At 40.0% G+C, this 13,104-nt stretch overlaps 1 protein-coding gene across 11 annotated transcripts in view; it reads left to right on the top strand.

Moving 5' to 3' along the window:
* The window catches only part of MICAL2 (microtubule associated monooxygenase, calponin and LIM domain containing 2), a 118,815-nt gene that overhangs the window by 17,006 nt on the left and 88,705 nt on the right, over positions 1-13,104 (top strand). For all 11 annotated transcript variants that reach the window (XM_048948787.1, XM_048948785.1, XM_048948790.1 and 8 more), the window contains exon 2: positions 4,879-5,235. In XM_048948787.1, the coding sequence (XP_048804744.1) occupies positions 4,972-5,235 (264 nt within the window). In that variant the 5' untranslated portion in view covers positions 4,879-4,971. The remainder of the gene's footprint in view (positions 1-4,878; positions 5,236-13,104) is intronic.

The following is a 13,104-nucleotide window of genomic DNA, read 5'->3' as shown; positions in this document are numbered from 1 at the left end:
ACCAAACTACCAGAAATCTATGTTTCTTCCAGATATAAATATTTATATTTAAAATGGCCACCATGCAAAAACAAAGTGTGTGATGCAAACAGAAACTAAGCTGAAAAGCCCAGAAGCATCCAGTTTCACGTGCAAATGTCAGTTATTGCAATGATTTTAGACTTTTTTTAGACTTTTATAGCAGGGAAGATATAGCAGATATACTTTAATTTTTACTGATGATGATGAAATGCTAAAGTGAATGGTTTATATAGATGCTGCAAAATCCACTCATTTGTTCCTGTTGATGTTTTTAACCTTAAGCAAACAATAAATGTATTGTATCCTGCATACTGAACTAAAGTCTTAATAACAGAATTTACTCCTGGTAAATTAGACTGTATTGAAAATGTAATCGGGATTAGTGGTATTGAAATGCTAGGAATTCAATTCCTTTCCAGTCTTTCTGAGGAACTTGTTCTCAAGCATTAGAAACAGCATTAAGATACTAAGGAAGGACTTAAAAGTGCTGCAAGTTTGAATTAAAATTAGCGGTTTTCTCCCTCTTCACTTGGACAAAAAACCTCAAAATGCTGCTGACAAGCACTCTGCAGTTATTAGTGTCAAAAGTTAGTCATTTTCATTTAATGACTCATGTATGTCAACTGTTTGCTGTATTGTGCTGAAGGACTTCCTGTGCAGACATGAGCTGGCTCTGTTACACTGATTTACCTAGCGATAATTAGTGAAATTATCCTAACAGTGGAGCAGTTTGGTTTGCTACTCTCAAAATCATCTGCAGGAATGCCAACTGAGACTGCTAGCATTTGTTTTCCTATGTATATGTTTGTGTATGTAGCATTGCTTTAATTTCTACTTCTTCTGTCCTTTTTCCAATGCCTTTCTTTAAGTTGTGGTAGGATCTTCACTTTCTCCTTGGGTAGCTACCAGGGTTGAACAGCAGTTGTCAAATTTTCTCATCTGATGTTCCTGTTTCCTCCCTGACTGGAGGCAGAGAGGGTCCAAGTTATCAAAATGCAACCCTTGTTCTTCTCAGTGTCTGCAGCTTGAGGCTGGGAGCCCTCCAGAGATTCCTGTAAATACCATGGGAAGTCACGTGGACAGCCAAATTCTCACATGCACTTAGTACATTGTACATGAGACCTATTGTTAACTACAAATCTGACCCAGAGGGGCCAATACCCATGAGTGCTTCAGTTTTGACATAAGATAACTGTCTACAAACTGTTTCCTGCTCTCTAATTCTTTTCTGTGCTCCAGTTTTATACATGGCTGAAATACTTCAGTAACGTGAACACTTTTTTTGGTGTTTGTTCCCAGAAGTGCAGTAGTCACTATGAAAAGCATAGGTTAGGGTTTCTCAACACGAGAGCTCACCTTGAAAAGATTTTCAAGTCTTTTTTATCCCTTGCATGACCTACATGATGAAGGAGGAAAAAGTAAATGGTAGTACTCTAAGAACTCAAAATTTTTCCCCAAACATGTTGGTTTTTTTGTTGGTGGGTTTGTTGTTTTTTGTTTGTTTTTTTTTTTCAATCCAGGTAAACAGTTTATGTATTGCTTCTCAAGTTTTGGAGACAAATACGAAACAGGAAGCCTATTGTTAAGAATTAGTCCATTCAGTTGAGACTTCTGGACTTTGGAGCATAATTTCAGCATGTATGATACCGCAGTGAAATATTGCTGGTTCCTCAGAAGAAAGCATATAGTTTTCCATAGGCTGCATCTCCTTTTAGGACCATTTTCTTCTCTGTCATCTATCAATGCAGTCTGCATGCCAAAAAAAAGAAAAAAAAAGTGGTGCTTCCAGCAAGCCAAAAACCAGTAAGCAGAACTTCCCTTGTCATCTGGCCTTCCCAACCACAAAACTGGCTTTTTTGGAGAACATGACCTCTGACACAGAAAGGAGAAATGCTCTGCTGGTGAGCGAATGTCTGCTGAGATGCCTCACCACAGCTCTACGGGGATGTGATGGGAGCATTTTGGAAGTTTGTGAGGAGAAGATTTTGTGCCGGTCAGGAACAGCTTCAATCATGGCTTTGCAGTGTTGGAAGAGGAAAGTGTTAAGGTGGGGAAGGTATCCCTTCCCCACTGAAAAAGCAGGGGAAGCCCAGACCTGCTGCACATTTGTGTGTGTGCATGCATGTGCAGCACAAGCTTGCATCAAACTAGAAATGTTTTCCTGTCCTTCACTTTGCCTGCAGTGGTTCCTGCCAACTCTTCTCTCTGTTTTCCTCACCATTATCAGCCCTGGCACTTGGTGCTTTTCCTCATGGGTGGGTTCAGATATAGCTGTAATTTTTTTTTGGGGGGGGGGGGCATTTTCCCTTTCATTGGATGGAAACAGCTGAGGCTTATAAAAGTCTCCTCTCTGAGTAGTAAAATTAAAAAGTCTGTGATTGGACTCTCATCAATTCTGCTGGGGTTAACTTCTGCAGGTGCTTGTGTTACATGAACAAGATAACAATCTTGTGGTGAGCTAGTGAAAACAGTGGAGAGGAAGTAACTGTTTTATAGTTCCTAGGTCAAAGTCACGTAACATTGAGGCAATAGCAGTGTGATTTTAAAGCCATGAAGAAAACCTGATCTGACTGCCACAGTTCTAGCTGAACTGTCCGCAGTACTGTGTTTCAGTGACACTTCCCTCTTCACCAGGAAAAAAAAGCATACTTTGGCTTAATGTTAAAAATCACTCTGCCAGTTGCATAAGCGGTTCTCATTTTGGTTTAAATTGGTGTCAGACACTGGGGGGGCTGTATGTCAAGCTGTTTAAGCTGAAGTGTAGTGTCTAACACTGTGCTAATGCTGTCTTTGGTTGTCCTGTGTTGCCTTCCTCTCGTAAGCACTTGTGCTTAAGCCCAGATGTAGGTTTTGTTTTGTTTTGTTTTTCTGGATTGGCCTCTCTGTATGGCAGTCCCCTATCTTTTCCCTTTCCCAATACAACTTTTGGTTCTGTTGGCTGGTTTGGGGCTGATCCATAGCACTGCTTTCACAAAGTGAAGGCTGGCAAGAGTTGTACCGGACCTTCCTCTCCCACCTGTGCTGGGGCAGCCAAGATGGCCAGAATCCATCCTGCTGGCATGCAGTTGTTGGAGGATTTTTCTCGTTAATCATCAAGTCCTTGAGCCTGGAAAGATTCTGAATGTCTTCAACTCCTCTTGAGTCAGTGGGAGTTCATAGCACTCAGGTTGTTTTGTTTTTTGAAAAATGAGACATTCTGGAAGTAGAGGCATATAAAATGTTTGTGATTTTACTTCATGAAGCTCTTCAGAAAAGGGCACAGAACATACTATAAATGAAGTATTCAGAAGGGAAAACAAAAATTTCCTGACTTATTCTTGGCACTTGTATTTCATCATGACATTTGGTCTAAGAAAATGTACAAACTCTCAACGTTGCCAATTTATTTTACCCACAAACCAACAGCAGACTGATGATGTGCACACAAAGGTTATTTATTTTGAGCATAGCAAGGGAATGTGAGTGTTCCAAATGCTTCCTTATATCTCCCCATGGGATCTGCTTAATATGTTGCATAATATTTTTCTGTATCTAAGATAGGCATAGTAGGTCTCTTAGTTACTTAAATACACTAGTTGTGTTTCCCCTTTTCTTCTTTGAAGGAAATGTGAGTGGAGAATGAGTAGTTTGTGAACAGTGTTAAATTAAAAAGTGTAACTTCAAAGGCATTTATAGCAATTTACTCTGAAGCTATCAGCCAACAGATGATGTTCCAAGCAAAATAACTGATTATGTGAGAGGTTAGGCAAGCATCAATCTAGTTGTTGATTGCTTGGACTGGTAGATAATTCCTTAATAGCAAGAAAAAGAAGATAGGACTTGCATCTCTGGCCTTGAGTTCAGGTAGACCCTCTTCTGAGGGCAAGTTTAAACATAACCTATAATAATTTCCCTAATACAAAAGCCACTGAAGTATTTTCTTTGGACGACTTTGGCTGACTCTAAACGCTCTCCATTAGAGATAGAGAGCAAGGTTAAAAAAGGATAAGGGAGTGCCACAAGGAACGTATTTTAGTTCTTGCAAATTTGTATTTCTTTAGAATAGCTTTGCTCTCACAAATTGTGAGAGTATTTGTCTGGAATATGAGGCACAGTTTGACAGTGATCATATTACTAGGGAAAGCAGTGGAGTTTAGTGGGCCAAATGTATATATCATTAACTTCACATCATGAGCACATGACAAGATATGACTGCAATCACGTAACTTCAGCATTTACTATGTGGACATAACATTGCTTTCCATTTGCTAGAGTACCAAACTCTTTCTCATTTTGGCAAGAATTGTAAAAAGGGAGCTGTCTGAAGTTACTTTGTTCCATTTCTGGTGTAACTTGTGATAATGTTTCTGCTAAGTTTGTTGTGTACAATTTGCTTGTGGCAGTTGATTGGGCCAATTCTAAATTTATTGGCTAAGCTGCACCTAGCTTGTGCAACAGGAGAAAATTCCCTAACATTGACTTTTGGCTGCAGGTTCTGAAGCATTCTTAAGACCAAAACATGTACTTGTTATGACTTAAATTTTGATTAGGAAAAGCACCTCAGTATTCTTTTTCTTAATCTGTTATCTAGCATTCAGTACTGAATGCTACTTGTTGGGCTGTGTGTGAAGCTGATTGATATTTGAAGCAGTGGTCTTGCACGTATATGAGTCTCACAAGTCATCATGAAATACATGTTGTGACAGCACAAGTAGGTTTCTTTGTAGCACCTTAAATGCCACTCCTAAACTTCTGTGTTGGGCTGGTTGTCCAACAGTCATTTGCTGTGTTTTTATATTCATATTGAATATGCAGTTTATGGGTTTAGTTCGCCCAGGCAGAGCATGCTTTAACATAACTTGTGTTTGTCTTTTTTAGGAATAACATGCTTGGAATTACTTGCTAGTGTTGGTTACCTGCACCCTAGCACAAGAGCTCCAGCTTGATTCTTTTCAGTGCTTCTGTCAGAACATGGAGGAAAACGATGATGAAAAATACAATCAAGCTGGCCAGATATTTGAAAACTTTGTCCAAGCAACAACATGCAAAGGTACCATTCAGGCCTTTAATATTCTCACACGCCAACTTGAATTAGATCCTTTGGACTGTAAGAACTTTTACAGCAAACTGAAGTCAAGAGTAACCACGTGGAAGGCCAAAGCTTTGTGGAACAAGCTTGATAAAAGAGCAAGTCACAAAGAGTACAAACGTGGAAAATCTTGTATGAACACTAAGGTAAGTGGGAAAGGTCATTTTTGAATTCCACAATTTAGAATCTCTTAAACTGAATTATCAGCAGAAGCAAGGTTTCTGCCATCCCATGCAACATGTGTATCCATGAACGTTCCCTTTCATATACTTGAAACTGTGTCTGGCGTTACATGATTTAGACAAATTTTCAGATATTTTTGTTCTGGAAACACAGCACATAAGAGCAGTTCTAAAAACACCCTCTTTTATAGTCTGTCTCAGTCACAGCAGGAAAGTTTTCTGTTGATAGTAGTGTTGATCAGCCCTAGGATATAAGCTCATAAGGGAGATTTACTAATCTCAGGCTTTTAAGAACTACTTGCTTAATTAAACAGAGTTTTGCAACGTCAATTATTACATACTCAGCAGGAGCCTCCTAAAGTGCTGCTTGGACTTAGGGATCGGTCTTTGTCATCTAGCATTGGTTCTATTTGCTAAACAAAAGTAAAAGAAAATAAAGCACTATTTAAGAAATCAAATATTTGCATTTAAATGCTGCTCTTTGTCTCTCCAAACAGTATATAGATAACTGCTACACAGCACTTATTAAAGAAAGTGGTCTACTTCATTGTGAAAAGGACAGGAAATTATCTTCAGCACATTGTTCAAATGCTGTGGTTTAATAGAACCACTGCTATAAGTAATGTTAAAACTGAAGGTTCATGCCATCTTATTCCATCTCTTCTGTGGCTGGTCATTTTTAATAGCTTTATGTCAGAGAAGTTCAGATATTTACTGCCTAATGATAGCTAAACTTTGCCAATGAAGGTCTGGTTTTAAGAAGCTGCTTGACTGTACTATTGTAAAACAGAAAGGAATAGCACTTTGGGGTGTACCTAGACACTGAACTGCGGAGGGCATTTTAGTTTGAACTATTGTTAAAATATTTTATGGAAGTGCTGCACAGGCAGTGCTGATGGTCTCTCTTGTGCATCATAGAACTGAGTCTTCCACAAGCATTAGGGAGAAGGATATCATATTGCCTTCAATACATTTAGAGGCCTCTTTTTTGTAAATTTCATTTTTAATAAGCTCCCATTTATTATTAACTTTTTGTAAGGTAATAAGTATCCTTAGGACCAATTTCTTTAGAAGAGGAATTATGTCATTATGGCTTTTTGCACTGCTTTCCTGACTGCCTCTGTTTTTCTTCTTTCCTTTTTCTCATCTTTTCCCTTTGTGGCCTCTGCTTCCTCCCTCTTTTTGATCTTTTGAAAAGGCTTTGAGTATGTCATTGTGCATCTGTGTGATAAAAACAGACAGGAAAGGGAAGGAATGACAATGTGTGTGATGTTTAACAAGTTGTGGGAGATGTTCTACATACACCTCACTTGCACATACGGTCCCAAGTCCAAATTTCCATGGTTAGTTTGAGGAAGTATTTACAACACAAAACAGTTTTAAGACTCATGTGAAGTATGAAGTGAAGCCCTGCTCAGTCAAGTGTGACATTACAAAGCCAAGGCCTGCTTCTGCAAAGTCCTTCAGCCAAGTCATTAATTTTTATACATGGTGTAGAGTCGTGGAATTGAGTTAGAACATGAAAAGCTTAATACAGTCTGCATTTTAAGGTTGCCAAGCAAGTGGCTAATCAGCACTTCTTGCAGTGTTGAAAGTATGGTGTTCCTACTCTGAGGGTAAAGGTTTATTTGTAGTGGCATGGTGTAAATATTTGCAGAAATTGAAGGACATAAGCTGCACATATGATCAACTTGCAAACGAATGTAGAATGCCTGTGTATGAACAGGACACATACAAATATTCTGTGCAATACTTGGATATTCATTATGAATCCAAACCATGCCTGGACCTGCATTTCAATGTGTCATCACTGATTTAACGAGAGAAACATGAATCTTCAGATTACTGCAAATGAGAGCAGTGACCACAGACTGTGAGCTCTTTGGGGATATCTAGCAAACATTCCTCAAATGTGAATCACAGTCTGCTACGAAAGCCTATCTATGCAATATGAGTGAGAGGAGACACGTTGCAAGGAGGCAGCAAACTCCCTGATCGTTGCCGTGGTGTACTCTTGATAACTCCACTTACAGATAAACAATTATCTGAGATGCTGGTATACCTAGGCTGCAGTATACATACCAGGATATTCCTTTTGTGCAGCAGGAGATTTCAAATTCTTGTTTTTCTTCCATGTTATACAGTTATCAGCAGGCAAGCAGGAGTTGTGCAGGTGAAACTAAAGCAGAGCCTAGTGCTTAACTGTGTGGAGTTGGCTGGGGGCTGGGAGTGGATTGGTTGGAATCAAAATTCTAGTTGTTAAAGCAGCATCACAAAATAAGCTCTTTGCTTACAGTTCTGTAAGCAGAGCCAAGCCAACAGTCATTGTTTAAAAATAAAAAATGACTTAAAGGTTGTGACCATGAGTTCTATAGCTGATTCAGCAGGTCATAGTTCTGAGATACGGTTTTTCTGTTGGCTTCTAACAATCTTCCCAATCTTTGAAAGAGATAAAATATAATCAGGCTCTGATAGCTCCTCATGCTATGTATGTGTGTGTCTGCTGTGGGCTTGGGAGGATTAGGTTTTTAAATTAAAAAAACAAGAACCTGCTGCCCCACTCAGTAACTGGTCAGTTTGTGCACAGTGCTTAAGAGCTGAATACAGTCCTTGTTGTTTGTTGGGATGCTTTTTTTTTTTTTTTTGCTTGTAAAATCTTCAGCCACACTTAAGTTACTTTCATTGGAGTAACATTATACACAAATTTCCTACATGCAGAATGTTCCATTCCAACTAAATAACAATAACTCATTGTCTTAACTGTTCTTGAAGAACGCTGCCAAATAAAGCTTTCAGAGTTTCTGCAACGATATGATTTTAAGCTGGATGAATAAAAGCAGTTAAACCATTTTCGAGACGTTCAAACCCACTGCTATTTCAGAGTAGAGTTATTTGTGGACTTCAATTTTCCCTTTCTTTGTAGGGGAAAAAATAAATAAAAATAAAACACTGCAGAAAGGCATGCATAAAATTGCGGTAGAAACTTTTTTGACTCTACGAGTCAGTCTGTATGTATGCTAAATTTGTATCAAACATCTTCCTTCTATGACAATCTTATAAATTGGGAATTAAGCTGTTCTGAACTGTTGGTCCTGGAGCTGACACTTTCTGGCATTTGGCAAAACTCTAGAAATCATTCTGTGCTTTTTCAGATACGTCTAGAAAAAGAGCACAAATTAATTCTTGTGGTAACACTTGTCGCTCATTTTCATCTTGTCGGTTTGGAGGAATCTGCACAGAATCTGTAATGATAATTTCTTTGTGAAGTGAAACATAGCTGGACAATCAGAGAAGGTTAAAGGTTTAACATACAATGTTCGCCATGCTAGCAGCTTGAATATCTCTCTAAATTTTTGAACATGGGAAGCATAGTATGATAAGAAGCAAGAATTCATCCAGCTGTTTGCAGAGTATATTCAACAGTGTTTTCAAGACGTACATGTGTGCTCTAATCTTCTATTCTTAATTTCTCTGTATGGATTAGGTTCTTCACTTCAAGATTTGCTGTCAGTTTGCCCATGTGAATGATAGAGAAACAAATATGTGCATATAAAGCAGGCTCCCGCTGATGTTTGAGATGCATGCATATGTATCAGAGGGCAGGACCTGGTTCATGCTGAAATTCTGGCTCTCCCACAACTGCAGATCTGTGTTGAGGAGAGCAGAAATCTCTTTGTGTGAAAACATCCCAGACTTGCTCTGAAGGGAGGTGTTGATTCTCTAAAGCATGCAGATGCTGTTTTTTCAAAACACATTGATACTCAAGGAGATCTAAGTAGACTTCTTTAAGGAGCTAATGTGTAATTATTAGTTGTCTTGGTAGACTCTAGCATTTGTCTCTGGGTGAATCCAGTTTTTGATTGTGGTGGTGTACATGGATAGAGTACTAGACAGTTTGAGTTCTGGTTTTAAAGCCTAATTAGGCTGTACTGGCATAAAATGAGAAAATGGAACTGGGCGAGGAACTTTCAAATGTTGTGTGTATGTAAATGCATATGTATGGACATTTATAGGTATATGTGCATATACATGTATAGGTGTCACACAGATTCCTGCTAAGCCCATGGAACAATTTAGAACTCAGTCCCTGCTGTCTTCTCTAGCTTTCCTTGTTCCTGGATGTGGTCTTTCAAATCTTGTTTTATAATAGATGAACTTCCTTTCCAAAAACTCCTGTTGGGAACGTTACTGCGAGAAAATGACTCAAAATCATTTATGGCTACATTTCCAGGGCTTGTGTAAAGCCATAGTGGCTCTTCTCAGTAGTGCTGTGTGATGTCAGTCCTATCCAGACTCAGTGGCATTGGCAGCTGAGCTGTACTGGGAGACTCTGTGGGCCCCTCTGTTGGGGTGCTAATTTGGAGAAGTGGTGTTAGGGAGGAGATTGTGTGGTTTAATGGGATGTGGGAGTGGAGTGGAGTTGAGGGCTGGGGTGTGAGTCATCCAAGGAGGAACTTGGGGTCTGAAATGGGGATGGAGGCTAGAGGCTTTGTGACTGACTCAGTGCTGGCTCTGAGATTTGTCTGCCTGTACTAACCATGCTGGTGCACCCACAAATGATAAAACAGGATTGCCAAACCCCATTCATTTCTTTTCATATTGTTCTCATTTCCAAAGACTGTCAAATGCATGCTTTGGGGATTAATAAAACCTACTTCATCTGCTGTTTTCCTTCCCGCAGTGTTGAGAAACCAAAAGATATGCCTGAGGCGTGCGGCTGCTGCCACGTTATGTAGCCACAGGCTAACCAGCAGGATGAGGAGTGAATTCCAGGCCTCTCTCCTTGTTATTAGGTAGATATTGTCTTCTTGTCAGTGCTCAGTTGTTTACAAACATCCCATTGTAGCCTTGCCTCTTGTAGCAAAAGAGTCAGGCTGGCTTGTGGATGTCTCTCCCCCTCTACACGTTTCTATGAAGTTCTAAACAAATATTTGTCTCTTAGTTAATCAAATCATCCTGCTTGTAAAAACCTGCTGGCGATGGTGTGGCTAAATTTCCTTCCGAAGCAGTGACATTTGTTGATCCTTCAGAAGTAACACGTTTTCAGCCAGATTTTTCCTGTGCTGTATATACCAATGAGTTTGTGCGTTGAAGCATTGTGATTGATTGCGTCCTAATGATGAATATTTTTCTCTGAAGGGCACAGTTGAACTGCAAGATGAAAGAAGGGAGTGTCAGTCATGCCCTAACTCAAAATATTCTTTTTAAAATGAAAGCTTTCACCCATTTGTTCTGTGAAGAACAGAGATCCAGATGGCTGGATGCCCTTTGCTGACATAGTGGTCTCTTCAGAATAATAATCAAAATGGGGAGATTTCCAAATGTTATAATCAGGGTTTGTAGTGAACACACCGAATTTAGATCTATTAGGTAGCATTGCTGACTTCCTTATTATAATAAAAATGCGTTCCTGTGAAGGTCATAAAATTAAAACTAGAACTTGAATACCATATTTATAGGAAGTTCAGTGAATGCAAGTTTGTGAATTACCATGAAATAACATTCAGCTGCAATCTTCTCACCCTCTGCCTCATCCTTAAATTCTTCTAGCAGTTATTGTTTTGACTTTTGCCTTATAAAGCCCTTATCAGGGTATAAATGTGTAGTTCTTGGGTAGCAGAATCCAGGACTACTAAGCAGTCAGGGGTATTAAGTGCCATGCACTCTACTGAATTGAAGTGGCAACGAGGTCTTTGATATACTTGAAAAATAAGCTGCTATTTTTATTTTTATTTTTTTGTATTTGTGCTTCTTTGCTATTAGCCTTTTAGGGAAGGGCACCTAAAGCATTTTGCTGAATCTCCACTGTAAATTTATGTTTAGAAATTGTAACAAGCAACTTTTACAGTGTTATTTCAAAGGAGATGATGATACAGGATTAATGTAAATGAGAGGCGAGGAAGATTGGTTTGAGATGCAGGGAAAAGAGGAAAATCACCTATGACCATGCAGTGAAACCACAGCTGCTGAATACTATCTACTCATTCATTTTTTCTGTAAAGATTTTTTTAAAGAGCGGATGGGGAGAAGCTCGGGTGATGACAGGACACACAGCAGACAGCGTTCTTTGAAAACAAAACAAAGCATCAGACTCTTTGAGCAGTGCTTCAAACTGTTAGATTGGGCCAAATTGCGTCAGCAGAGGCAAATGTTTGGTATGTGATTGGGTAACGGAATCACTTTATTATCCTACTTCCACAAACACACAATTTTTCAGCTTTATCAGTCATGAAAAACAGTGAGCCCTGGCCAAAGTAACATAATCAGGCAGCCTAAATAAGATTTTTTTTTTTCAGGCATTTGGGAATTCTAAGATATTTGGCTTGTAGGATAATAGTAACTTTACATCTGTACTTCAGCAGCGCTGTGCTGTTTCTCTCTCTCGCTTAATGACTTTGCAAGGAACCAACAGAAGGGAACTGTCCCACCCTGACCCCATTTCCTAGACACTCTGTCAGGATTCCCGCTGGGAGTGGTACCCAGTTACTTTCACACACAATATTAGTATTGTCACCACGAGTGGCTTAATTAAGTCTGGATGAAAGGAAAGGTTATGGCAAGATGTGTTCCCGCAGCTGTGACCCTGCAGTGCTTTTGAATTTGACAGTGTAAAACAGCTGGGCCTTGCGCCCGTCAGCCCAGCCGGGCTGTGTGTGTGGGGCAAGGGGTGCTGCTGCTGCGCCCTGTGAAGTCAGGCCTTCCTCCTGGCTCCAGAGAGGCCCTGCAGTGCCAGATGTAGCTGTTAGGGGTTTGTTGTTAGCGACGGGTCCAGCTTTGCCCCGGTAATGTTTGTGTACTGATAAGTGAGGAAATGCATAACTTATGCTACCAAGAGGTGATTAAATGCTTGGCTGCTGAAAACCAGATTTCAGACAATAAAGCAATTTCCTGTCTCCTACAGTTCAGGTCCTTTTCGAGGTTCCCATGTCTGTGCTGAGAACCGGAGTTTTACACCGATGCTGGCAATGGTTTGCTGCCAGACAGAGGAAATGCAGCAATGGCCATTTAATGAGTCCTGTTGAAGGCTGGTCCTAGTCTTACTTAATGCAGATATGTAGGTACTGGATAGAGTGGGTGCAGATGTAACCAAGCTGGACTGAGCAGTAGTTCTTTAAAGTTCTAATCTTGCCTTTCAAGACTTCAAAAAATAGAATATTTTTTTTAAAAACTGCTATAAAGTTCTGACCATCTAGAGAAAGAATGTAATGTCCCTAGCAAGCTGGGAATAAACTGCAGAGAATGATTTGCAGTTTACAGTAATAGACCACAGCTGAGCCCATGGGACAGTGCTGACAGGGAAAGCTGGTCATGGGAGGCAGTGGTGTGCTGGAGCTGGGCTGGCTTCCTTCCCTGCTAGCTGGTGCAGATCAAACGCTGCTGAAATACTTGGTCCAACATGGTGCATATGGTGTGGGTAAGAGACAGATAAACTAGAGTATGCCCAGAGCAGAGAAGTGGGAACAGTCGTTGCTCAGAGGACATGGCCTGCAGGAGAGGTTTCAGTTCCTTCACCTCTATGTGTCAGAGAAAGCCCAAGAGGAATGCTGCCTAATTATGTGGGCCACAGCACAAGTGTTACTGGCCTCACCTTCTTTCTGTAAAAGTCCCATTCTCACTTCTTGATCAAATTCTGGTCTATTTTTAAGAGCTTGCATTTTTCAGAGCCTTGGACACTTGGTGCTCCTATTTCAGTCCTGAAGAACAGCCTATGTTTCCCAAGATCACGCCCTGTTTCTGTGTGAGAAACTGACCAGAAGACACTGCCTGGCTTGTCTTTCATTGCTCGGGATTTGTTCGTTTGACAAAGATCTTAACTGAGAAGTAAACGTAGTT

The sequence above is a fragment of the Lagopus muta genome, chromosome 6 (assembly GCF_023343835.1).
Source record: "Lagopus muta isolate bLagMut1 chromosome 6, bLagMut1 primary, whole genome shotgun sequence".
Taxonomy (NCBI): Eukaryota; Metazoa; Chordata; class Aves; order Galliformes; family Phasianidae; genus Lagopus; species Lagopus muta.
Note: the sequence above shows the minus strand (reverse complement) of the source record. Positions and strands in the feature narration are given on the sequence as shown.